This window comes from Camarhynchus parvulus, chromosome 14, assembly GCF_901933205.1.
Source record: "Camarhynchus parvulus chromosome 14, STF_HiC, whole genome shotgun sequence".
Taxonomy (NCBI): Eukaryota; Metazoa; Chordata; class Aves; order Passeriformes; family Thraupidae; genus Camarhynchus; species Camarhynchus parvulus.
In genome coordinates, this window is record NC_044584.1 from 484586 (window position 1) to 510923 (window position 26338).

Below are 26338 nucleotides of genomic sequence, written 5' to 3' on the forward strand. Positions count from 1 at the left end.
AGATTCTTTCTCTCACTATCAGAAGAAATGTTCCATTTGTTTCATCCCTTCAGGACTGTCTGCAATATCCCTTGTCTAACATCTCAGTGCAGGCAGGTGCACTCAAGTTGATCACCACCTTGCAGAGATGCGCCCAGAGCTGTGGATCTTCTTTCAAAGTGCTGCTGCTCTCTGCTGCCAGACAGAAAGGCAAGGGACTGATCCTGCCAGATGGCTCATGGAGTGCCTGAGTGCCTAAAACCCCAGGGACCTTGTGGGTAACAGTTCTCCTCCCAGCCATAAAGAAGAGTATGTTCTCTTCGCTGGACAGTGCTGGGAAATTAATTTCCTTGTAACAATGCTGCTGCAGGGCCTAAGGCCTTGAGGAGGTGACACTGGTGCTTCCCACCATGAGCTCCATGGAGAAGAGAGTCTCTCACACACTGGTTAGGAAATAACAAAGCTCAGAGACACAAAGTTCTGTCATGTCCCAGCTACTGCACTGATCTTCTTCCTGCCATGAGATCAGATGATATGAATGTGGTATGATTCCTTCTGATGCAGGAGCTCTATGATATAGGTTGATTTATGTGAAATCTTTTGGTGAGCCCCAGATTTTCAACCTCAAATTCTGGGTGAGAAGCTGAGCCCAGGTCCTGCACTTTCAGGGATTTTGCTCCACAGGGAGGTTCTCCTGAAGCTGGTGACCCCATTTTCCTCCAGGAAAAGCCTCACAGTCTGTGAGCAATCAGAGCAATCCCACCTGGGACATACAGCCTATGTGTGGGTGGGAGCAAAGATCCAAAGTGTCCCACAGTGCCCAGAAGTGGCTCTGCCATTGTCAGCAACACTGCTGAGGGGTGACAGACAGGGACAAAAAATACAGGAGAAGGTGTGTTAGAGCAGGAGGTGGTGATGGCACTGATGTCAGTGGTCATCCAGATCACAGTGCCCACCTTCCTGGCAGCTTCCCAGACACCAGGATGGGCCCAGACACAGGACCCAGGATACCAGGATGGGCCCAGACACAGGACAACAAGCTGATGTTCCCCAGAGAGTGACAGGACAGCGAGACAGGTCCCTGCCAGCTCCTGGCCAGCACAGAAGGGAACATGCAAACCCAGCACGATTTTCTCACCTAAAAAAAGCCCGGCAGGCATGAGGAGGACTTGACAGCTGTCATCCTCTGCATTATTCCAGGGAATCCTGGAAAGATGGGCTGAACACATGGTGTCCTGGTGCTGGCATGCTGGGTGGGCTGCTCACGCATCCCCACCCTCGTGTGTGTGGGAGTGCCACTGAACCCTCCCTGGGTTTGCTTTTGCTTTAAAGTCCAAGTCTCTCCTTTCCTGGGAGGTGTCACATTGGAATGTCCTTGGCACAGAGGCACATCCCAGCTGAGTTCCTCCCCAGCCCCCTCTCTGCACAGGCAGAGCGGGTTTGTTGAACAAACAAGCACAAACAGGATGGAGACCAAAAGATGAGAGGAGTCTGGTGATTGATGAGAGCACAGAGCCTCAGGTACAGGCCAGCCAGGTGGAACTCTCTAAGTGAACCAAGTCCTGACTCTCCTGAAGGAGAGATTTTTCATAGAAGCTGAGTTTGGCCAGACAGATCCCTGGGGCAGAGGACACAGGCTGGAGGGACGTAAGCAGACAGAAAAGATGACAGCAGAGAAGATTGGAAAAGAGAAAAATACCCTGGAGATCTTCTTCTCTGTCACCTGGAATGACTGAGGTCCCCTCAAGAGAAGGAGCTCTCTGCTTTGCAGGAAGGAGGCTGTAAGAGGTTGTGAGTGGAAGTGATGCCAAGTGACTGCCTCATGAATCTCATGTTGAGAGAGGAGCAGTGGGAGATCACTTCACCATCAGCACAGAACAGAAAGACTCTGTCTCCTGAATTAATAACCTGAAGCAACTGTTCTGCTTCAGGCAGCCACAGGAAAATCCAAAATTCATACACAGGTTGCATTTTCTGGGTATTATTATTTCGGAAGAAATTCAAAATCAGAGAAGCAGGACAGGACATAGAACTATGCCAACACTGCATGTGGGACTTGCCTTTCCCCACATTAGATGCACTAAACAAAAGGCTCAGAGCAGGTATTCAGTTGCACCATGGAATAAGACAAGAGAGTTCCTTGGTAGATATGAACAGGGCCCCAAAAAAGCAGTAATTGACTATGCCTCCCACAGCAAACTCACCCAGCCTTTGTGTCTCATCAGAAAAAGGATTTACAGGAGAGCAAAACTCACGTCTCATTGAGCTTTTCATCATTTCCTTGAAAGGTTATCCTGCTGGCAAAGCCACTCTTATCCCAGCCCTCTGGAAGGGAAGGCGAAGCACTCCCTGTGACACCAGCCACACAGTCAGGTGCTCCTTTCTCCTTCCTTAGGGGAATAAAGGACACCAGCTGGCCCCAGACCCTCCAGGCCCAGCTCCCAGAGCCCTCCTGTCCCTCTGAGAATGTCCCCTTGCAATGGACACACAAACCCAGGTGCTTCCACAGGGACACGTGCACCTCCCCAGCTCCCTGTTCCTTCCAAAATCACTGCCCTGGTGCCTGCAGCACCAGCTTCAGGCCCTGGGCCAGACGTGGGCAGCAGGTAGGGTGTGCATATATAGAGCTGAGTACATCACCTGAACACCCAGAGCCATCAACCAAACCCCCAGAACCATCAACCAAACGCCCAGACCTCTCCTGCAGGGCTGCACTCCAGCTCCTTGTTCCCCTCTCTGCAGGTACCTCCAGGATTACCCTGGCCCAGGAGCAGAACCCAGCATTTGTCCTTGTTAGATGTCATCTGGTTGGTGACACACTCAAATCTACCAAGATCTCTCTCTAAGGACCCTCCATTCTCAAGGGACTCAGGGTCTGCTCCTGATTTAGAATCACCAGAAGAAAAATTCCTTAAGAGTGTCCAGGTCATTGATAAAAACATCCAAGAGAATTGGCCCTACACCTGAGCACACCAGCCTGATGTCACCCATGGATTGCAGCTCTTTGAGCCAGTTTTTCCCCCAGGGAAGCAGAGCTGGAGCCACACCAGAGTGGTGAGCTGCAGACAGTGTTACAGCACTGCCCTGGTGTGCACAGAGCACCAGGGGCGTGCACAAGGCTTGACTCAGGGCAATAATCACCTGGGCAGGTGTGTTGTACATTAATATTTCAAGTGTGGGCTGAATGAATTACAGCTCATTAGTTAGGGCTCTCTGCTGCCTCAGTCTGTGGGTCAGGTTTGCATCAGCTAATTCTTCCAAACTCAAATCATTCCATCATTCTCTCATCATAGACATTGCTGGTTTGAGAAAATGAGGCAAAATCCCTCCTAAACCCTGCTGTTTCTCTCTCTATCTCTCACTTGCATTCCTTTTTGGAAGAGTTGCCTCATACCAAATTGACTAAGAGGAGTGAGATAAGCAGCTGTTTGCTGTTGATAGATGCAATATTGCACACACAGCCACTGTGAGCAATTAAAAGCTTTATTTATTGCTATCTCTGTAGTGTGGTTTAAGAACTCGAAAGGTCAGCTACAGTGGCAACAACGAATAGCACATATTAATTAGATGTAATTATAAAGATGAATTCCCAGACAAAATATGAGCTGGGATCAGCCTGGTCACCAAGAGGCCACTCAAATATTTGATAAAAGTGAGACTGCATATCTGGTTTGATAAGCTGGACTGTGGGCTTTATCATACATGAGCTCTGGCAGTGAGGAGAGAAGGTATTAATATAAGTGAAGCCTGTAGCAGTCTCTATGGTTACAGCTAACATTTTCTAATATAAGCCATTGTCTTCAGATGCTTAACTTTCCATGTTTCAACTGCTTAGGCTGAAATTTTCCATCACTGCTCATTGTTTCCAGGTGAATTCTCTAGCAATCAGGTTAGCAAATGTACTGGAGAATTCGAGCAGATTCTCATGCTGAAACAGCAATTGGAAATTGGGCAGGGACTCAATCTTATCATCTGTTCCCATCCTCTCCAATTTACCCCGTGGCTTGGTGACTTTCAAAGACTCAGCAGATCCTGCTGGAGGTTTTGTGCTGCTGGAATTCCCAAAGGTGACATCTCCTGGTGGTGCAGCAGTCCCTGCTGGGCACTCCCAGAGCCCCTGTCCTGAGCACTGCCCTGAGTCCTGCAGGGCCCTGACCCTCAGGGCTGCACCCAGGGGCTGAGGAAACTCCAGCCAGGCATTTTTACATCTGCAGCTCCTCAGCTGAGCATGTTATCAACATCTGTGCCCACCCTGCTGCAATTGTGGCAGTTTCTGGGCCAGTCCTGTGGCACAAACCCTGTGAGAACACCCTGAATGAGCCCAGCCATCCTGCAGGGCTGTTTCTAACAACAGCCCCCAGCACTAGGTTGTGGCAAGAATTTTAAAACATGGACTGAATTTATTTTCTTTGTGGAAAAGAGGCATCCAAGGCTGTCCAGCTCCCAGCAGCACACAAGCAGGCAGGTACCCTGTGCCATCACCTCCCTGCCTGGTGGATTGCGCTCATCTAAACTGTGGAACAGGTGGGGAAATTAATTCTGTGAGCTGTGCCTGGGCTCAGAGGAGCCAAGAGGTTCTCACACGTCCCCACAGAGCTTCTGTAGCCAAGCTGAACAAGAAAAAGCAACAGCATGTTCTTTCTGCAGTGTCTTTACCACCCTGCCACTCTTCACATCTTCATTCACTGCTTTTTCTGGTTTTCTCAGTTTGGGCCATGGTTTGCTGAGTTTAAACTCTGTGAATCACAGAATCATTAAGGCTGGAAAAGACCACCAAGATCACCAAGGTCAACCTTTTACCAAATGCTCCCATGCCCCCAAACCACATTGGGAAATGCCACTTTTACTTGTTTTCTGAACACTTCCAGGGATGGTGACTCTGCCACTCCCCTGGGCAAACTGTACTTAATGACCTTTTCAGTAAAGAAAATTTTCCCAATACACAGTGGATGTGATAAACATTTCAAAAAAAAAACTAAATTACAATTGGTGACTTCAAAAACCAACCAACTTTAAAAAAAAAATTCCTAATACCCAGTTACTCCTAGACATTCCTGACTTCCTAATTAATTTTTGCCAACTTTAACCTCTTGCAAGTGTTCCCCAAGTGCTGACAGGTTGCTGCTCTCTGCCCCCAGGTGTGCTGTGGCTCTCAGTGGTGTCCGAGGTGTTGTACATCATGCTGTTGGTCGTCGGGTTCAGCCTCATGTGCCTCGAGCTCTTTCATTCAAGCAGTGTCATAGATGGGCTCAAGTTAAATGCCTTTGCTGCTGTCTTCACTGTGCTTTCAGGTATGAACCTCCCCTTCCCCTTTTTACCACCACAAAGCAAAATTTCACAACTTTGAGAGGATAAAAAACCAGAGGCTCCACGACTCTCTTATCCCCGTTTAGCTATCGCAATTTTTCACTGTAATTTTTTGTTCCTTTGGCACAAAGACTGCATGATAAATTCTCCTCTTGCCAGGGAGAAGTGAATATCCTCATTCCTGATTTCACAGCAGCAATGCAGTAATTATCCTTCCTCAGCCTGCACAGCCATTACCACAGCTCCAGCCTCAGCTCCATTTGCAGCATTATCACACTCATTTTCCAGAGGAAAATTAAAAACATGTAAAGCTGAAAAGTCTTTTTTCTCTGTTAATCCTGAAAGTAGGTGAAGGCTGGAAAACCAAAGGAAGGAGCTCATCTTGTTATTTAACACAACTGAGAATGAAAAGGGTTCTAATAGTGGCACAGAGGGCAGGGACATGGACATCTCTCAGAACAACTCTTTTGGGCTGGTTTGTGCTCAGTCTGTACTTGGGGCCCCTCTCCATATGAACTTGAGGAATTCACTTCTCTAAAATAACTCCAGCCATGTGGTTAAGTGCCCCTTGACTTCTGTGAAGCTTTTTTTTTTGGCTAAAACCCCCACTTTCCAGGATTTATACAAACAGCAAGAGTGCCCATGTGAGCACTCCTGCATGGACCTCTCTGGCAGAAAGAATTTCTGCAATAGAAGTGCATTTTATCCTGCTGCATTTCAGGCTGGAAGACATTACAACAGTCAGTGTGCATTCTGGGAAGGACTCTGTATCTTCAGGGATAGCTGCAAGTGGTGAAATAATAACAAAAAGGAAGGGTCAGAAGTAGAGCTGAGTGACAAAAACATCTGATAAGAACTGCCAAAGCATGTTTTTCAGCTTTGGATATAATTTGGAACTTAAAAAAAAATCAGTTCCATTTTCAAAATCAAACTATGTGGATTTCTTCAGCATTCAATCAATTACTTCCATGCTGTTCCTCTCTCCCTTCAGCATTAACTGCAGTTTTAAAGTTTTGTAGGAATGATGAAGTTTTCTTTCCTACACAACTTTCTATTTTTATTTTGGCCTTCCCTCTTTCTAAGTACATTGCCAATATAATCCAAATATAAACTTCAAAATTTTACAGGGAAAAATGATAGAGGAATTGAAACAAGGATAAAACCCCAAACCCCAGTACACTGCTAGTTGTTATTTTCAATGGCAGGGATATTAGAGGAAAGAAGAAAACTATATTTATTTAAGCTTAGCATATTTATAATGACATAGCTTAATAGAAATTAGGTAATGAAGAGGACTTTCCATTGGAGCATAACACTCCTCATTAAATTCATGCTTGAGTTCCCTCATAAAAGTGCAATGAGATCTCCACAGTCTCATAGCTCAACATCTAAAGTTCAGGAAAAAATATCCCAAGTGTGGTCACTTATTGTTGTTTCTGTGAGCCACTAAAGAACACCCCACAACATCACAATTTTGGTATCCCTCTTAACCTTACAAACTAAAAAACTTACATATGTCTCTCACATAATATTTACAATAAAACATTTTCATTAATGTGATATATTCCACAAATAGCATTTCTAGTAAAAAATATGGCAAAATGCTTTAAAATGCATTGTCTTTTCCAAATTTCCTTCATCTCCAGGTTTCCAAAGCTCCTTAATTTCTCCCATTACTGGCATCTCCAAGCAGCTCTGGTCCTGCAGGGCTCAGGATCTCCAGCCAGCTATGAATGATCAGTGTTTCTGCACTGCCAGCCACTCCACATCACCAGGATTTTCCACCTGCAAACACCTCTTGCCCTGAAGCCTGGATGGGCACAGGCATTGTGCCCTCCCTGCCCAGCTGGGGGAAAAGATGATCCTGGCCATGGAGCTTTTGTTGGTTTGTGGTACAGGCAGCTCATTTCAGCTCATTAAATGTACAGCAAAGTGGACCAGAGGGTTTCCCCACGGAGGACTTGGCAAGGCACAGCTAAGATAGACCAAACCAAAAGTGCATGAGCAGCACAAGAAAAGATTTGCATTATTCTGCTTTAATTTGGATGTGGCACAACAGCACCAACAGCCCTGCCAGGTGCAGATCCAGCCCCATCCTACCCTGGCATTGGGCAGATAAAACAAAGAACATTTCCAGTGTTTGCTGGTGACCTCCTCCTCCTCCTCCTCACCTGGGTCAGTGAGTGTCACCTCAGCCTCCCACACAGCCACAGGGCTGAGGGTGACTCAAACCCCGAGCAAGGTTTGCATGACAGAGCCCAGCAGCTCAGCCCTGCTGAGGCTCGTCCTGGCTGTGCCAAACCTCCTGCTGCCTCTCAGCGACTGTGACAGCTCTCAGGGCAGGCTGTAATGTTTTATTAGGGTTGAAAAATTACTGACAGGACATGTGGAAACAGCAAACTCCAAACTTAAGATCAAGGCACAACTGTCAGCTGAAAAAAAATCCACTGATTTTAAAAGTTCAGCAAGCTGCAGGTGCATTCTGGAAATTAAATACAAGAGGAAAAAAGCAAGGTGTGCAGCACTTTGCTGTGCTCCCATTAGGCCACCCACCCTGCCCAAATCTCATTTCTCCGGGAGTGAATTGCTCTTTCCACCTCCTATCTTTGCAGTGTGTCACTCCAACACGAGGCAGCTGAGCAAATCACCCCAGCTCCCTGTAACAACTCTTCCCTCAGCCTCTGCACTTGTTTGTATCAAAGCTGACATTTGTCTTCTGAAAGTCCCGCTCAACATGCCCACAACACAAACATTCCCCTGCTTCCCTCCCCCAGAACTGCCCTGAATCATCCACAGGTCTGGGGAGAGTAATGGAGTGGTTTAGGTACTCAGAGTAAGAAGGAAAGAAGAGCCAAAAATTGGGTGTGCTTGGGGGAGAGAAATCAGGATCTTCCATGTATGGGAAGGGCAACCATGGGAAAAATTAGATGGTCAGAGGGACCAGTGAATGAAAGGTCAAAGTGTGGCACACAGACCTCACTGCACCCACCATGGCAGAATATTGATATTTCTGAGAGCTTTGAGCTGCCACTGCAGCACAAGAGGCTTTTGCACATCTCTAGGTCCAAGAACTGTTTAGGATACAGTGGTCCAGCCCCACCTCCTTAGCCTGAGCCCACACTTTCCAGAGCCCATTGGGGATCATCACCCTGCACTGCCCAGGCCCCATGGCAGGAACATCCCAAATTATTGTAGCTAGAAAATTCTCCAAGCCTCAGAGCTGCTCCTGACCACCACTGCTTGAAAAGCAGGATTTGGTTTTCCTCAAAGGGCTGTAGAAATATAAAGTTCAGGTGGTTTTTTTCTGTTTAAATTGCAAGACCACAGTGGCCAGCTAAAGGCAGAGGCACTCAGGCCACCCTGTGATTTTTTGCAGCCTTGTTCTTTAACTTCACAGGGACTGCAAGCCTGAACCTCACCCAGCTGCAGCTCTCTCTGTGAGCTCTGACAGTGTCGCAAAAGCATCTCCAGCCCTGCCACACCAAAAGTACCCCAGTGGGGTCCTCTCCCCACACATCACCAGGAGAACCAAGCTCACTTCACCTCCTGGTGCAGCTTCCAAGTGTTTTATGAGTGTTCAAAGTCATCAATCTTAGCAACTGCTGGGACAGAATGTGGTTGTGTGGCATGAACACACTGAGCCTGCACTGCCTGCAGGAGCCTCTCTCCTCCTCCTCTCACCTGGGGCCTGTCTGTGACGGGCTGGGAGATCTCTGTGGGTGGCACACCCCTGGCTTGCAGCAGCTGGGTTGGTGGGGATGCTCCTTGTGCAACATTTTCTTCAACGATTCTCCAACTCCTCTCTTAATTGAGAATTCAGAATGATGTAAAATAATGAGCGCTCAGTCACATCTTTCCTCTGCCCATGCAGCTCCCTCCTCCACAGTAGAACAGGAGGCATAAAAGTACAACAAAGACTTTTTTGGAGCTCTCAAAGCACTTCCAGCAGCAGCTCCCTCAAGAATGATTAAAAAAAAAAAAAAGTTGGCACAAAAATTCCTGTTCTGATCCCTGCTTCCCAGGTCTCTTGGGGATGGTGGCACACATGATGTACACTCAAGTTTTCCAAGTGACAGTCAGCCTTGGGCCAGAGGACTGGCGACCACACTCCTGGGACTATGGATGGTCCTTCTGGTAAGTGTCACCCCACGTTCATCTCTTCCTCTCTGGAGCTGTTCCATCAGCCTGTTGGGATGCTGCACACATCACCTCCAGCTAACAGGAACATCCCTGTGGATTTCCAGCTGCCAAACCTGCAGGAGCAGGAGCCCCCAGGGCCAGGCAGGTTTGGAGGTGTGGGGACAGTTTTGTGCAGCAGCAGCTGTGCTATCAGCAGGTACAGAGCATTTGTAAATAAACAGCACCCACAATTACCCACACAGATTGAGCACTCTCATTAAAGTTCAATTTAGGAACATAATTGCCATGGCATTTCTGAGACTTTGAGCTTTTTTATTTTTTCGCCCCCCTTGTTTTTAATTAATGTCTCAGTTGAACCTTAGGGTGCAGCTTTGAACACAACTGCAGAGGAAGGCGCAGTGCTCCTGGCACGATGAGACTTCCCTGTGGATCATGGGGAGAAGGCTTGGGAAAATGAACATGGCTTCTTTTTTTTTTTTTTTACCTTTCCCATTTATCTTCTAAAATCACATAAAACTAATTTGGCCAAGACACAGCAACTGTGTTATATTGCTTGCACGTTTATGAGAAGCTTACCAAAAGCAGGAGGCTGTGGAGAATAAAAATACCTGCAAACAACATCCTCAGTCCTCCAGAGGCATCAGCCTCTTTGGATGGATAGGGAAAATACTTTCTTCTTGTAATTTCTAAATATAGCACATTATTTTCTTTCCATCTCAAAACAAAGACAACAATCTTTGCTAACACCAACAAGTAAATACTTCTTATGCACAGCACTGCAGGGAATTATTAGTCTTTCCTTCTCACCTCTTTCCACTGTGTTCCATAAGAGGAGTTACTACCACTTTAGCAACATGTTACAAAATACAAATCACATTATATTTAAAATACAGCTTATTTGGTGTCTCAATAATGAATATTTATTGCATGTGATAATGGACTTATAAATACATTGCATTCACATATTTATAATATTTATATTAATATTTATAACAACTCTGTCACAATAATTGTATAATTTTCAATAGATTTAAATAATAAGGCATATTTGTCTTCAGTAATCTATTTTGTAATTTACTGCCATACTCAGACTTCAAAATGTTGTTAAATGTCTTGCATGATAAACACTCATTAGATTATTCTCCTTCATCTTGTGCAAGCCAAGGGCCCCCATGGCTCAGAGTGGGCACCAGGGTCCCTCAAGGCATCCCGAGCTCTCCCTGGGCCCACTCATCCCACCCACACTCCCTGCTGGGACCTGTGTCCCACAGAGCTGGTGTTCCATGGCAGATGGGGATGGGAGTTGGTGTCCCATGGGAGATGGAGCTGGTGTCCCATGGGAGATGGGGCTGGGAGCTGTTTCCCACAGAGATGGAGCTGTGTCCCATGGGAGATGGGGCTGGGAGATGGTGTCCCATTGAGATTGGGAGATAGTATCCCATGGCAGATGAAGCTGGTGTTCCATGGCAGATGGGTTTGTGAGCTGGTATTCCATGGGAGATGGAGTGGTGTTCCATGGGAGATGGGGATGGGAGCTGGTATCCCATGGGAGATGGAGCTGGGAGATGGTGTCCCATAGAGATGGAGCTGGTGTCCCATAAGATATGGGTTTAAGAGATGTGTCCCATGGCATAGAGCTGGGAGCCATGTCCAGTCCCACAGGAGATGGGGCTGGGAGCTGTGTCCCACAGAGATGGGGCTGTGTCCCATGGGAAATGGAGCTGGGAGCTCTATCCCACTGAGAGGGAGTTGTGTTCCATGGGAGATGGAGTGGTGTCCCATGGGAGATGGGTTCAGGAGATGTGTCCCATGGCAGATAGAGCTGGGAGCTGTGTCCCACAGGAGATGGGTTTGGGAGCTTGTATTCCATGGGAGATGGGGTTGTGAGCTGGTATTCCATGGGAGATGGAGCTGGTGTCCCATGAGAGACGGGTTTAGGAGATGTGTCCCATGTCAGATGGAGCTGGGAGCTGTGTTCCATGGGAGATGGAGCTGTGTCCCATGGCAGATGGAGCTGGGAGCTGTGTTCCATGGGAGATGGAGCTGTGTCCCATGGCAGATGGAGCCGGGAGCTGTGTTCCATGGGGGATGAAGTCCAGACCCCAGCCCTGTCCCAGAGCAGCCTCTCCCTCAGCTCTCCCTGGGCAGCCACAGCCAGGGAAGGCACAGTGGTTCAAGGACCAGGAGTGCCCCTGGATTGGGTCTCACTGTGGAGGACTCTGAGATATTCACAAGCAGGGAAACATGTGGGAACAACGTCCCCTCTGCCCGAATTCCTGGGGTGAGAGCTCAGCTCCACTCCACACAGCCACCCTGGGAGCTGAGCCCTCTCCAGCCACTGCAGCCACAAAGCTCCTTGCATTCAGCAATCCCTCCCTGCCTCCCTGCATCCCTCACTTCCTTGGTGCTTCCAAGGCAGCCCATTGATCCATGCAGGATGTGGGGCAAGGTGCAAACACCGGCTCAGCTGGGACAGGGCTGAGCAGCAGCAGCATTTCCAGCCTGAGGAGAGCCATGGGGTCTCCATGCCATGCTAGTGATGGATAGCAGACCTGGAAAAGGAAGGGCTGGAGGTCAAAAGAAGAAAAGCCAAGGCTTCTGCCTTCCAGCTAACACTGAGCCAGTGCTGTTGTACAGACCAGAGAACTTCCCCTGGCACCACGCAGGCTCAAACACCTTCTTTAAGAAGGGTTAATTACAAATGCCCACCCAGCCTGGTGGAAAGCCACACATGCAGGAATTATTTTCTGCTCCACCTGGTTTCTGGTGATGTCCTGGAGCATGAGCGTTGAGAAGCCCTGAGCCATCAGCTGTCACCACCACCTTTAATTCCATCTGCTGTGGATGTGCCACTGCAGCCCCCAGCCAGAGAACTGAAACAGCCCTGGCAAGCCCTGGGAACGCTGTCCCCATGGCCCAGAGCCAAAGAGTCTTGGGGATCCACGCTGCCATCCCTTTCCCAGGGACCAGTGGGAAAACTAAGTTTTCTATTACTCTACTTCCCCTCTGTCAAAAGGGAAGGATAAAAAACACCCCCACCCCCCCCCCCCCAAAATGAGGAAGGGCTGCTCATGGTCTGCTCAGATGTCTCAGGGTGGTGTCTGTTATCCTACCCCATTCCCAAGCCATTGGCAAAGCCTGGAGGTTGTTCTGGGCTCTGGCACGAGTCAGGAGTGGCCCAGGGGATTCTCCAGGCTGGGGATTTCAGTGCCCCTGAGGATCAGGAGATGTTGGAGTTCAGACTCTCTAGAGCAAATAAATATAAAAAGCCTGAGCTGTTTGAGCCATGGCGGAGCCTGAGAGCCCATGGAGTATTAACAACGTTGCTGTTAAAGAGGCCTTCACCTAAGGCAGCTGTAACTCCTAAGGTAGGACAACCACTCTTTACAATTCAAAATAAATAGCATTTAACCAAGGTCCATAAAAACTAAAGTACATCTATCCTAATTGCCTAATTACTATGATTTCCCAAATGCCAGGCACTGAGAGTCTACATTCTGTATCTCCTTCTCTGAACCTTTCAGCACTTCTGATTTCATCAGAAGCCATCAGAAACATCCAAGAGAAATTCTCCCTCAAATGCCATTCCCCAGGCACCTCCAAGGCACAGTGAGCTTTTGGCTGGCTTCTTCCTGGATACTGTTTGGGAGCCCAGCTGGAAATGTCTGCACTGCTGGAGCTCTTCCCCACACTCCAGGTGGGAGGCAGGCCAGGAAGGTGCTGAGTGTGCCCCTCTCACCCAGCACCAGCTCCCTTCCTGCTTCTCCCCCCAGCCATGGGGAACTTCAGGGAACTTTGTCACCCCAGGGTCACTGCATTCCCTTCTCATTTGATTGCATCTGGCAAACAGGTTCAAAATTGACAGGGAAAGAGCTGCCTCCACACATCTCCTCGCCTCAGGAGTCCCTGCAGGACTTGTTATAAGCTGAATTTTGAAATCATTGAAATGAGCCATTTCTGTTTACTTGAGCCATTTTTTCCCCCAGATTTTTCAGTCCATGAATATGTGCTCTTTTTCAAGTTTTGTCTAATTTGAAATGAGAAACTGCTTCCTTGTCTGCAGGTCCTTTGCAGAATGGGAAAATAGCTCATGCTGAGAGCTGTGTTGACAATGCGTATTTATAAGATAATGCTACCGGGGCTGGATACTTTCTGCTCTGCATAATTCACATCCATTTGTTACAGAAAAAGTGCAAAAAAGGAGCAGGTAAAGTGTGTCACCATCACAGGTGATGGAGTTAATCCAGCTTACTTAGGCAGCCACTGTGAGCTCTGTGTAGCCAGAGTTGATGGGCTGAGTGGGAAGCCAAGGGGAGCTGGAAGGCAGAGGAGCTCTGCAGACAAAAGGAGGAATTCAGGGCCTGCTTTTGCAGCCTCATTTCATGCTCAAAGAGCACCTCAACTCCCTGGGGCCACGAGTCCCTTGCCAGCTCCATCTGAACTTGAGGTCAGGGAGAACAAGAGCAGCTGGGGGGGAAGCCCTGTCCACAAGAAAGGAACAGAGCAGCTCCCAGCTGACCCTGCTTGCCAGCACACCCAGGACAACACTTGCTGCTGTTCCAGCTTGAACCTGGGCCAGTCTCTTATTTTCTTCCACTTCCCTTCTCCCTCCCTGTGCTCCTGGTTGGTACTTGCAGGCGTCCTGGCTGGCCAAGGTTGGCTGGCACTGCCTTCACTCTGGGGGACTCAGCCAGGAAACCCCCAGGCTGGTGACTCCACAAAATGGAAGTGTTGTCTTCTGCTCTGCTCAGGCTTTCAGAGACCAGACACAATGCAGGAAGGCCAGAGGTGTCCATGAACCAGGGAAGAAGGAAATACAGTGATCTGAGGAAGGCATGAAAAGCAGATTAGAACCCATCCCTGCAGTGGCATTGTGCAGCCAGTGTCCCAGGGATAGCAAAACTGCTCCAAAAGACTCTGACATTGCTCCTTCCAGGAGTGTGTGGGTTTTAACACTTGTCTGCAAAGCTCTGAGGCATTCCAGAGGAGATCAGCAGGTGTCTGGCCATGGTGTCACCAAGTGTTCACCTTAGCACAGGGTTCTCCATGGCATGAAGGCTGAGCCCAGCCCCAGCCCAGCCTCCTGCCTGCCTGAGCATGAGCCACAGGTCTCTGGAGGAAAGATGAGCTTAGATGAGATGGGTTTGCTGGAGGTAAGATGAGCTTAGATGAGATGAGTTTGCTGGAGGTAAGATGGGTTTGTCACCTCCAGCTCCCCTGCTGGTCCCAGCCCATGTGTGTGTGTCAGAAATGTGGCATGAGCTGCTGTGTAACCCAGCTCTGTCTGCTGGTTTCTCTCTCCACAGTCTGGCCTGGGGCTCCTTCACCTGCTGCATGGCAGCCTCTGTCACCACCCTCAACTCCTACACCAAGACTGTCATTGAGTTCAGGCACAAGCGCAAAATCTTTGAGCAGGGCTTTCGAGAAGAGCAGAACTTCCTAGACCAGGAAGCCATCAAGTACTTCAGAGAAAGGTCAGTGCAGTCAGTCACTCCATCAGGGGAGGTTTCCATGGACTCTGCTGGTTTCAGGCTCTCACCCATTCAGCACTCGTGGGTGAAGTCTCTGAGGCACCTGGGAAAGGTGTGTGTGAAAGGCAAACACACAAAAGGTCCTCCTTGGTTTGGTTTTTCATCAATTTTGTGCTGTCTTAGTGCCCACCCTTTCTCTTGTACTCATTGAAATATTTACGATACTCACCCAATTCACAAAAAGCTGTGCTGCCAATGTCAGCTTATTTCCCTCTCTAGAAAGGTAAAATTGTGGGGGTGTGCCAAATGTGATATCCATCCTTCCTCAGCACGTGCCACAGGCACCTCCCAATAATCCCACCAGCCACCAGCAGGCCACTTTGGAGCTGCCATCTCCCACATGTGGTCCTATGGCCACAACCCATCCCTGGCTGCTTTGCACAACCCATCCTCCGGAGCAAATGCACACAAATAAAGTAACACCCACCCAGTGCCACCAGGGTCTCAGGGGGGCTGCAGTCCTGGTGGGTGCCAGGGCCCAGAGATGCTCTGTCACTCTGCTCCCCTGCCCTCATTCTTTGGAGACAGAGTTCAGGCTTTGTTTAAAGCTGTGGATTGTGAAGAACACACAGATCCTGAGCTCACACAGCAGGGATGGGCTCCACAGGGGGATGGATCCTCACAGGATGAAGAGCTGAGAAGTACAGAAAATCCTCACCAAAATCTATGGCCTGAAGTGATATAAAGACATTGTGGGGGCAGGAAATATAAGCAGGATGCATGGCTGTTTGTCAGAGCAGCGGGGCAGTTTCTCCATGGTGGAGAGGCTCTGAGGGGACAGGAGGTTTGGAATTTCAGCATTTCAGCAGCAGAGTGAGGAGCTCTCCTGAGAGGGCAGAACTAGAGAGCTTCCATGATTATTGCTTTTCCTTGGTTGTCTCACTCATTATTCTGTTGTTGCAGTTTTCCCTGTGGTAACGTCCAGGTTTCTTCTCTGCCTTTTAGACAGCCTGGAAGGAAAAGAGAAATGAGGCAAACAACCATGATTTTCCTAATTTTGCATTTGGACATGACAGTGAATTCTAAAAAATTCTCTGTGGGAGAAAAGAGAGCCCAGACACAGTGAAGAGGAAGGGGTCAGTGTGTGCCTCAGGGTAAATCAGCACTCAGGGAGGGAAACCAGATGAATTTTTGAAGTGAGAATTGCAGATAGGAGTTCAGGAGAACTATAAGGAGCAGTATCTTGAGTTAGACTGGAAAATGCTAAGGAGACTTGTGGAAGTAGCACTACTGGAACAGTAAATAGCAGAATATATTAATGGCCCAGAGGACAGGGACCTCTCTCTCTCTCACATGGGCATTGTGGGCTTGGTTTGGGCTCCTCCTGCCCTCACAAGATGACACAATCCCACCCCCAACAATTCCCTCCTCGGTCACCTCCTCCCAGCCCTTCCACACACACTTGGCACACTCAGCTCAAGCATGTGGTGTTCCCTAACTTCATGATTATCACTTTCTCTTTTTATATCACATTATTTTAATTGTTGTATCTGAATACATAATAGGAAGCCCAGAGACAGTGTTACCATGGGATCATTCTAGAGATTCAAAGCTGTGCAACACTATACAAAATTTTTTAATTTTTAAAATGATCATATTCATGCTCAGCCTCACTGCTGTGCCCTGGGGATGCTCTGACTGCAGGGGTCCAGGGGCTGTCCATTAACAACACCCTGTTGCTGCATGCTGTGGGTGCCCTCAGTCCCACACAACTTCCCTGAGCTCCCATCTGCCTTTGCACAAATAGAAAATAAAATAAATCCTCTTTCCTTCCTGTGCACATACCCAGGGATACTTCACATTCCCTCCTACTCCTCCACCTCCATGTTCCTTTTCATACCTCATGAATAAAACCCTCCAGCCTTTCTTCCTTCCAGTTCCTTTGCACATCTCTTCACCCTTTCTGCCTGTTCCTTTGCCTCAGTGCAGAGCCAGCACCCCCTGGAGCACACATCCAACCTCTGGGCTGGGCACACCCTGTGCAACAGGCACTTTCCTGTATGCCTCTGAAAATTAAACTTCATCATTATTGCAACAGCTCCATTTAGCAGCTGGGACTCAGGGAAGGAAAGTGTCAGCCCCATTTTGCATGATTTTTTTGGGGGAATATTATCCTACAGGCCTCTGCTCCCAGGGAAGAAATTTGCTTTATGAAAAGTACTAACAGTAAAATGCTGCTAATCTTGCACGTGTTTTCTCAACTCTCTCATTGCACTGTGCTTCATTTTAATTGCATGCAACTGCATAGAACAGCAGAAGATCTGCTGGAAATGTGAATGTGAGAGCTGAAATGGCCCCTTGGGAGCTCCCAGCTGTGCTGCTGTCCCTGGAGGTGCAGGGGATGAGCCTCATCACCCCATGGTTTGCTGCCTGATCACCCTCCAGCAGCTCCATCCTTTGCCTCACCCTCTGTGACCCTGCTGCTCTTTAACCTCAGCCTGCCCATGCCAGGGCAGCCTCTGCTCTGAGAACGTGGGAAGGCCTTTAACACCCCATCAATGTCTGTGTGCACCCCAAATCCTGCTCCACAGCCTGCCCTGAGCCCACCTCAGGCAGCACAGGGAGCTGCCCAGCCTCAGGCAGGAGCACATCCAAATCCTCTGTACCCCAAGCACCTCACGGCTCCTGCCACTGAGAAAACACTGATGCAGCTGCTGAAAAGTCAAAGATTCGTGGTGTTACATCCACTTATGTCCCATCCAGGCCTGGGATACTTTGAGAAGTCCAGACAAAACAGACTGTGTGGTTCACACTATAAAATTGAAAGACACCAGAGTTCTTCAGATATAACAGGTACAATAGCCCTCAGGGTAACTCTGAGAAAACCAGGTCAATTATACTGAATTGGAGGTATTATTCATGCTCTAAGTGTTCTAGAAAATTATCAGAATTAACTGCAAAGTCAGCTTTCAGTCTTTGTCCTTCAAGTGTTTTTCCTTCCCTTTTTCATGTTTTCCTTTGAAATGAATGTCTGTCTATAACTTCTGCTCGTCATTCTCATTTTTTTACTTCATAACAAGAATCTCTCTTCCATCCCTCCCAGTTTCTCTTCCTGCTCTGTCTCACATGAACACTCTTGCCCCATGTGCTCATGAGCACAGTCCCTCATCTGAGGTTTACCCCAGCAGAGCCCTCACTGCCCTCCTGCTTCCCCCCTTCCTGCTCTGAGCATCCCTTTAGCAATTAGCTCTTATATGTTACCTGTTTATCTGTCATAAAATATTGTCTGCTGGGTTCATTTGCAAGCAGAAAAAATTAGCTCAGTGATCTTGAGATTAATTCTTGCAGGTATCTAGTAAAAACTGGATGTCACTTTAAAATGCAGCCTGTCCTTTACTGTTGGCAGTGTTGTCCTAGCAGAAAAAGGGCATTTTATAGGTAACCACTGGAAAAATCCAACTCTGTGTCTTTATCTGTATCATCTTCACCAACATTAAATGATTGATACAGAAATAAGAAACTGTAATTTGCCTTAAATATGTGCATTTTTTTCAATTAGTCATTTTCAATTAATTAATCAATAATTATTTTCTAAATCTTACAGCCTGTGCTTTGTGGAATATTAAGCCAAAGATAAGCCAGAGGGACAGGGATTCTTTGTTCTGTCCCATGAAGTCTGATAATGTCTGTGACAACAGCTGCAGGGATGGTGACAGACCTTCTCCTCTTCCCCTGCCCAGCTGTTTAGGAGCTGCTGTTTGAGCAGCTTTAGCTCTCCCCTGCTGTTTTGGCAGCTTTTTCCCTATGGCTGTGTAATAATTAAGATGCATTCACAAGAATTCTGCTTGTTCAGACCAAGCAGCTCCACCAACACCATCCCCACATCCATCCAGGCAGGGCCAGCACAGCCAGCTCACCCAGACTCATTTCTTTCCCAAGCTTGTTCTCAGTTTCTTGTCCTCATTTTTTAAAAATATATTTTAAAAAACCCTTTCAGGCACACTCCCCACCACACCTTTCCCTTCTTCAAGGATTCTGGTGGATTTTGCTCTCAGGTAAAGAATGAAAACAGGAGCTGCTGGTGGGGCAGAGGGAGCCCTGGGCAAGGGGCACAGCTGCAGGGACAGGGACAGGAGCAGCTCCAGGGAGGACAAGGGAATGTCCAGGGGTGGAGGGACGCGAGGACTGAAGCTGAGGTGAGGGATATGGGGCCTGAAAGGGTGGAAATCAAATCCAAGTGAGATCCTTGTGGAGAGCTCATCGCTGCCTCAGGCAAGGAATGAAAAGTTTGTGAAGGAACTGGAATTGCCCATGGCCCTCTTTAGTGGGGACAAGAGCAGCTTTTGGATGTGCATCCAGGCTGGTCAGGGCTGCAGAGCCCCACTGCAGAGAGGGGTCAGGGGGTTTCCCACCCTGGGAGCCAGACAGAGATCCCAGAGCCCTGGTTCAGACTGGGATCCAGCCTCGTGCTCCCTGTGAAGCCGATCCCACTTACCAGGGGCTGTTAAACCAACACATTTAGCAAGTAAATCTGCAAGATTCAGCCTCCCCCAGCTCACCCATCCCTAGCACAGCGTTTGCAGCTGTCCATCAACACCCATTGTGCCACTGCAGCTGATTCCACAACATTTCACAACATTTTTCTTGCTGACTGGGCCCTTACTCGGATCTGCAACACCAACCTAAGCAGGCAGATGCTACTGGTGAAATTCTGGAGTGAGCTGAGCTCAAACTGCCATTGATAGCAGCGCAGACAAAATGTCTCTGCGGGGACAGAAAATGTAGTTTTAAGTGCTAGGAGCAGTTTGAAACAGACAGCAGGACCAAAGCTATTGCAGAGCTAATAAATCAGGACTATTCCCAACACTGTGAGAACCAGAACTTTTCAAATCATCATTCACACGCCATTTTTCCCCTTTTTGCACATTTCTGTAATGTACCATACTCACAGCTTGCTTCCCCTAAGTCCATTGTGCTCGTGTCAGATGTGCAGATCATACCAATGCCTTCCAAAGCCATGCCAGCCTTTGCTCTGGTTTCCTGCTTGGTCACCCAGGTACCTGAGCAGGGTTTCAGTTACTGACCTGATGTACCTCCCATTGGCAGAGTCAGTAGCTCTTCACACAGACATCAATATTTCCAATCTTCCTGTTCCCCTTTCATCAGTGCACAGGGATAAGTGCAACCTCCTGCCTTGGATTTGTTCTGTACTTTATTCTGCAACACAGGAAGCTTTATCCACAGAGCTGCTCCTTCTGGAAATCACAGGGACTGGCACTAAAATGGTGCAGCAGCAGCTCCATCCCCACTTCCAACACACACACAATGTCCAATGCTGCTCGGCCCCGGTGCTTAGATCCACCCTGGAGAGGGGAAGAGTGGAGAGATGCAGCCCTGAGCCCCTCATTTCTGTTCCCCAAGGCCTCTTTACATGAGCTCTCCCCAAGAGGGGCAAAGCCAGGGGAGCCAAGTCCTTCCTGAGCCCATCACCATCTGCATGGTGGGCCTGGCTGTAGATGGAGGAGCCCAGGTACGTTGGACTCTTACTGGTTTTGACCCTTTTTGTGTACATTTGGGAGCAGCCTTTCTTTCTGTTCAAGGTGCTACTTCTATATTCTCTTTTCCAGGACTGAGGAGGAGAGGGCTGAGGCTGGGGACCTGAGGTTACAGTGCCTCCATAGCTGCTCCCCAAATAGTAAGTGACCATGAATGTGTCTGGCACACGATGGCTTGTACTGTCCCCACGCTGGCTCCCGGGGCCCAGAACCAGGTTTGGAGTAGGAAGCTTTGGGAATAGAGGTTTGTTGCTTTCCCAGACAGCCTTGCCCAAGAGATAACCAACCAGCATAGGAACAGTACAGAATTCTCCAGCATTCAATTTAGGATGTGCACATATCCTATAATTTTGTGTTATCTCAAGAAGCTGTGACTTCATAGTAGTTTAAAAATATGCTCTAATTTACACCTGTATAACTTTCATTATCACTACCTTTTTTCATCTATCTTTATCACCAATTCATGATGATGCATGCTATTGAATATAAAAATGATTGAAAGCAGCTTTGGTAGACAATAACGTTAGTATAATTAATGCCATTTCTTGCACTTTCTCTGGAAATTGCTGTGCTTTTATTCAGTGTTTGCAAAAGCTCTTGCTTTAAGCTATGGGAATCAGTGGTTCAATGTACAGAGCAATGTTGGAGCATGGCTCCTGCCCTGCTCTGAATACTATACTTTTTCTTTACTCTCCAGGAAAGATGTGTGCAGTTTCATGCATCTATTTCCTTGGAAAGAAAGCCAGTGATCCTTCATTCAGCAGGAGGGAGCCTTGGGAGAGTGACTTGCTGGCTCTGCGCTATTAAAATTTGGAACCCTGATGGCATTTTGCTGCCCGCCTCTGTCTTGCTGAGATGCACATCTCAGCCACATTCTCATGGAAGCTTGGTGTGTGTAACCCCCCTCCCTGAGGGTCCTGCTCCCTCCCCAGACCTGCTGGAACAGCTCTCCAGTCCCATGTCACTGCAGGTGGTGTCCCCACAGGCATGATAGTGCTGGCACTGCTCTCCAGCTGGGTTTGTCATCAGCTCATTGGTAACTCCTGCTCCTTGAAAATGTCATGTCAGTCATGGACCTCTCCACAGGCAGATCCATGTCCTTCATTCTCACAGGCCTGAAAATGTCTCTTGGCACAAAATTGATCTGGGTCATGTTTCCTGAGAATGTTCCTCACCTGCCAAGCTCCTGGCAGGTTCTCAAATGTGTTTATTTTATTATTGAAGCCTGTCCAGAGGTCTTTGTTTTAAAGAACCAATAACAAGTCTTGGCAATAGGTATTCCAAGGAATATGGCCAGCCCTGTCCCAAGTGTTTCCATTTTAAAGGACCCAGAGCTCACCCCATAGAGTGCTGACAGCACTGGGAAGGCAAACCCCAAAGGAGAAGCCCAGAATCAGGTTAAAGAACAGTGGCCATCCCTCAATATTCCATCAGGCTCAGCCTCACATCCTTACCTTCTGTAATGAAATCAGATCAATATTAATGAAGTGACAGGAGGGAAGTTGTGCTCTCAGTTCACAGTTTACTTACAAATCCAATAGAAGCTGCAAAATGCTCATTATCCATGCTTATTAGGGAGGAAAAGCCATTAGTTACTGCTGCTTGGGATGGCACAAAGCCTCACAACGCTCAGATGAACCTCTCCTTCTTCAAGCAAGTCCACCAAGCCATAACTGGCCTGGGCCTGATCCCAGGATCCTCCTTGATGCTGGTTCCAGGGTCCCACACTCCCAGTCCTTGTCACATTCCCCATTCCAGAGGCTCATGGCCAGCAGAAGATTGAGAATGGAGAGAAAACAGCAAGAGAAGGGCTTGGCTAAAGGCAGAGCAGCCACCAAGGTCACACTGACCTCATGGGTGGGGTGGAAGAAGGGGACACATCACCTGGAACAGACCAACCCAGAGCCACGTGCCACCAGCAGAGGAAATGCCAGCAGGTCATCAGGAGCACTCCATGGACACTTCCCACAGGGGTGGCCCCTGCCAGCAGGACACCAGGAGGCACCACCTGGAGCTGTTCCTGCTGCTCTCCTCAACCAGCACCTCATCCCCTGCAGGACCTGCAGCTCACCCAGAGGGCTCTGAGGAGGTTCCAGCCTGAAGCAAACTGCAGATGAGGAGAACTGGCTCATCCTCAGGCATCATGAATCTTTCTGTCCTCCCAGCAAGACAAAACAGGGCATCTGTCCTTGTTGAGAGGAAAGGATGTGGGGGAGTGTCCCTGAGGAGTGGAAGAGCAAAAGCTGTAAAGAGCAGAACGAGGCTGAGCAATTGTGGAAGACAAACCCTACCTGGCCAGGTGATTTTGGAAGAGAGAATGTTAAAGGTTTTTGAGCAGCCCAACAGCACTGTGGGAGCACAGGTAGCAAAAAGGGCCTTATGCCAGGGCAGGATATCAGGTTCCTCTGTTGGCAAGACTGAGGTCTCCATTTTGAGAAGTGACCTTAACTTATAAATTTCATCAGAAGCTTGAATCCAGAGTAGACTCAGTCAGGACAATGCAGTTATATTCAGTCTCAATAATTCTATATTAAACCATTTAATGTCCATCACTGAACTATAATTTTCTTTTAACAGGGTTAAAAAGAAAATTATTTTATTTCCTTTAAACCCCTTTAGCAGGGTTTAAACTTACCTGAGTTGAGAACAGCACCAGGGAGCTCTAACTATGACTTGGCATCCTCTGCTCTCCCCAAGCTGCCTTCCTGTGCAAACATATGGCACTGGCCCCTATACATCTGATACCCCCGGACATACCAAATTTAGCATTTCCAGACACTTTTAAAGTCTATTTGCTGTCATTTTTTGACCTTGGAGGTCTCAACTTTTTCTTTCAGAAGTGCAGGGCTGCGAGATCTCAGTGCTCCAGTTGTGTATAGCCCCTGCACAAAAATATAGAAGGAAAAGTTTCACCTCAGGATATTTTTGTTGTTGTTGCACAGTTATTTATTAGAAAGGAATGCTCACTGTTATTAGCTCACAGCCAGCAATAGTCCCTGATTTCAGACATCTGTATGTCCATGACACTTCCACCCTTCCCTCCAGAGCTGTCCCACCATGAGGCATTAACGTGAGGAGCCTGGATGCCACAGGGCAGGTGGGAGAGGTGCAGATGGTGAATGTGAAATGGGCAAGAGAGAGGCAGGAGAAAAATCACAAAGGACAAGGAGGGACAGGTGTGGTGGCAGAGCCAAAGAAGAGATAAATAGCCCAGAAGAGGAAGAGCTGAGCAGGAAACAGCAAATTCTTACTGTCTGTGGCTGAAAGCCTTGGTGTTATTTGAGGCAGATAAACCCAGAGTTCAGGACACCGGCTGCTCTTGTAGAAAACTGAGAGATTATTCAAAATTAATTCAGTGTTAAAGAAATAATATGTCACTGTTTTGGCAGCGTGGGCATTTCAGAAGGGTCACCTGACAAAGAGGAGGCCTTGAAAAAAATAGTTTTATTCTCATGTCATCACCCTGTAGGCATTTCCCCTGGGTCCATCCTACAGCTCTTTTACCATCCTCCCACCCTGGCTGTCTACAGTGAGATTTATGCAACCAATCCCTCAGTGCTTCACTCTAAAGCATAGTGTAATTTTTTCCTATTCAGACAAGTTCATCAGAAGAACTCTAGGTTTAAAACACAGTGGAAACAATTCATAAAAACAAAAACCAAATCATATCCGCTGGTTGTTTGTTTTCCCCTCGGTCATGAGCGCCATGGAAGCAAAGTGGTGCTGGATGTGCAGGCAACTTTCAAATGTCTCCAAAAAAGTCTGTAGCACCAGCTCAGCTGGAGAGGGCAAGGCACAGACGGCAGCCAAGGTCACTGTGACAACGGGGAACATGCTTTATATGCTGAGCAGCACAGGCTGGGAGGCGGCAGACAACAAGGGCTTGACGCATTTGAAGTGTCGCTCAAAGTTGAGCCAAGGTTTCTCCTTGTGGAGGTACCTGACAGCTGCAATCAGCTGCCTATTTCATGTCAGCATTGATTCCAACTCCAGGTCTTGCAATTCTTCCTGTAATTTATTCAGTTCATAGTGATTCACCACATGGAAAAAAAGCGGGTGGGGAAAAATCCCCTCTGATAAAGCACCATGGTTACGGGTCGAAGATCCAGCCTTGCTGCACTGACAGCAGCGGGAATCTCATTCCTGTCTTCAGGCAAAGCCTTGCCCACTAGGAAATTCCAAAGCTAAAGGTCTCAGTTCTGTCCTCATTTACCTCTGCTAACATCCAGACTGACATTTTGCTTTAACATCGCTTCTTGAGCTACCAGTTTTTCTGCTTCCGAGATAAGGAGGATGATAAAAGTAAATGCAGTCCTGTGTGGAGCATGGCAGCCTGTGAAAACTATGGGGTGGAAAAGGGAAGCAAAATAAGCTGACAGTTTATAATACAGTTTTTGTTTCCTCCAGTGCACAGGTGAATTGAAAGGTTTCTTATATAAATTTCAGTGGGATTAGTTATGAAACGTGCTTTCTGTCACTCTTTTAAATTGCATCTTTCAATAAATGCTTCATCTCCTACAGCTAATCCTGGATTTATGCAAAAAACTCCCCAAACCACCCCCCTCAAAAGCCAACCCTGTCCCACACTGCTAAACATGTGAAATGAAGTCTTTCAGACTGTATGTGCACCCAAATAGCCTTTCCCTTACTGTGCATATCCTATCCCCCCCTAGAATGGAGGTGGGGATTGTTCTCAGTTCAGATAGTTTGACGTGGTGAGATATTTTAGGATAAGTTCATGTGTTTTTAACAGCCAAAATGCATTTTTGTTTTATTTGCCTTAAAGTGGGATTGTGTCTTGTCTCCCATGGTCCAAAGCCTGAGCTACTGACCCTGACATGCAAGGAAGGGGCAGCAATCCCTCTGAGCCAAATAACTCTGGTTTTTCTGTAAAAAACCCTTTTTATTCATCAGGGACTCTCCTGCAGCAGGCACCATAAAGTCAGTGGGAACAGAGGTTCCAATGGAAGAGAAGGATGGTGAGGTGGGACTCAGAGGGGAGAAAAGTGAGAGAAGAAAGGGGAATGGGGGGAAGAAAAAAAATTATTTTCATAATTAGGCAGAACCACAGAACAGCAGAGTGTGGACAGGGACCCTGGAGGGCTCTGCTCCAGTCCTGTGCTCCCAGAATGTCCAGGCTGGATCAGGCTGCTTCATTCCTTGCCCAGTTAGATTTGAACATGTCCAAGGATGGAGATCCCAATACCTCTCCTGGCCTCTACCCCACTGTTTGAGCACCCTCAGGGTGAAAAAGCTTTTCCTCATGCCCAGCTGGCAATTCTGGCCTTCCAGTCCTGTTCAGCCAGGTTAAGAAGGCAAGGCACTCCCAGGTGCTCCCTGGAACACGTGTGAGCTTGTTTTCTCTCCTGCCCTTTACACAACCCATTTTATGATTCCTTTTAGGCTCTGCTTTTATGCAGTAGCTCTGTAACTGTCTGCATTTCCAATTATAAAACCTTTAAATTTGATTTAGACCTGATAATTAAGCCGTGATTTAGCAAATTAACCCTATTGAAGCCCAGAGGTGTGAGACATGCTCTTTAGAACCTTAAATGTTTGGTGTTTAATTGCGTCCAACACTGAGCAAAGTGCAGGGAGGAGGAGAAGTGACTGTGTAGCTAATTCAGGCCACAGGACAGGACTTTATGCACAGATCTCACACATCCCATCCAGACCAGGATTTGCTCCTGTCCTTCCACCACAAGGATTTACCAGATGCACAAAAAGACTCACTTGGTCCCTGGCATCACTACAAAAGCTCATCATGTCCTTTGGCTGTTGGAAATCCTGCACCATGATCTGCACAGGGATTGTCTTTGTTCCCCTTCAAGGTCAAGGCATTTTTAGCTGCATTCCCCACCTGCCAGGACAGTTCCAGGCCACAGG

At 47.8% G+C, this 26338-nt stretch overlaps 1 protein-coding gene across 3 annotated transcripts in view; it reads left to right on the forward strand.

Moving 5' to 3' along the window:
* Positions 1 to 26338, forward strand: part of GSG1L (GSG1 like) — a 56816-nt gene that overhangs the window by 28350 nt on the left and 2128 nt on the right. For 2 of the 3 annotated variants that reach the window (XR_004061137.1, XM_030958145.1), the window contains exons 3-6: positions 5118 to 5270; positions 9309 to 9420; positions 14733 to 14900; positions 20525 to 20592. Coding sequence is in view for 2 of the 3 variants with exons in the window: in XM_030958145.1 (XP_030814005.1) it covers positions 5118 to 5270; positions 9309 to 9420; positions 14733 to 14900; positions 20525 to 20592 (501 nt within the window). In the remaining variant the exon portion in view is untranslated. Of the gene's footprint in view, positions 1 to 5117; positions 5271 to 9308; positions 9421 to 14732; positions 14901 to 20524; positions 20593 to 21149; positions 21272 to 26338 lie in introns of those variants that run through there. The other variant, XM_030958144.1, reaches the window with a different exon arrangement.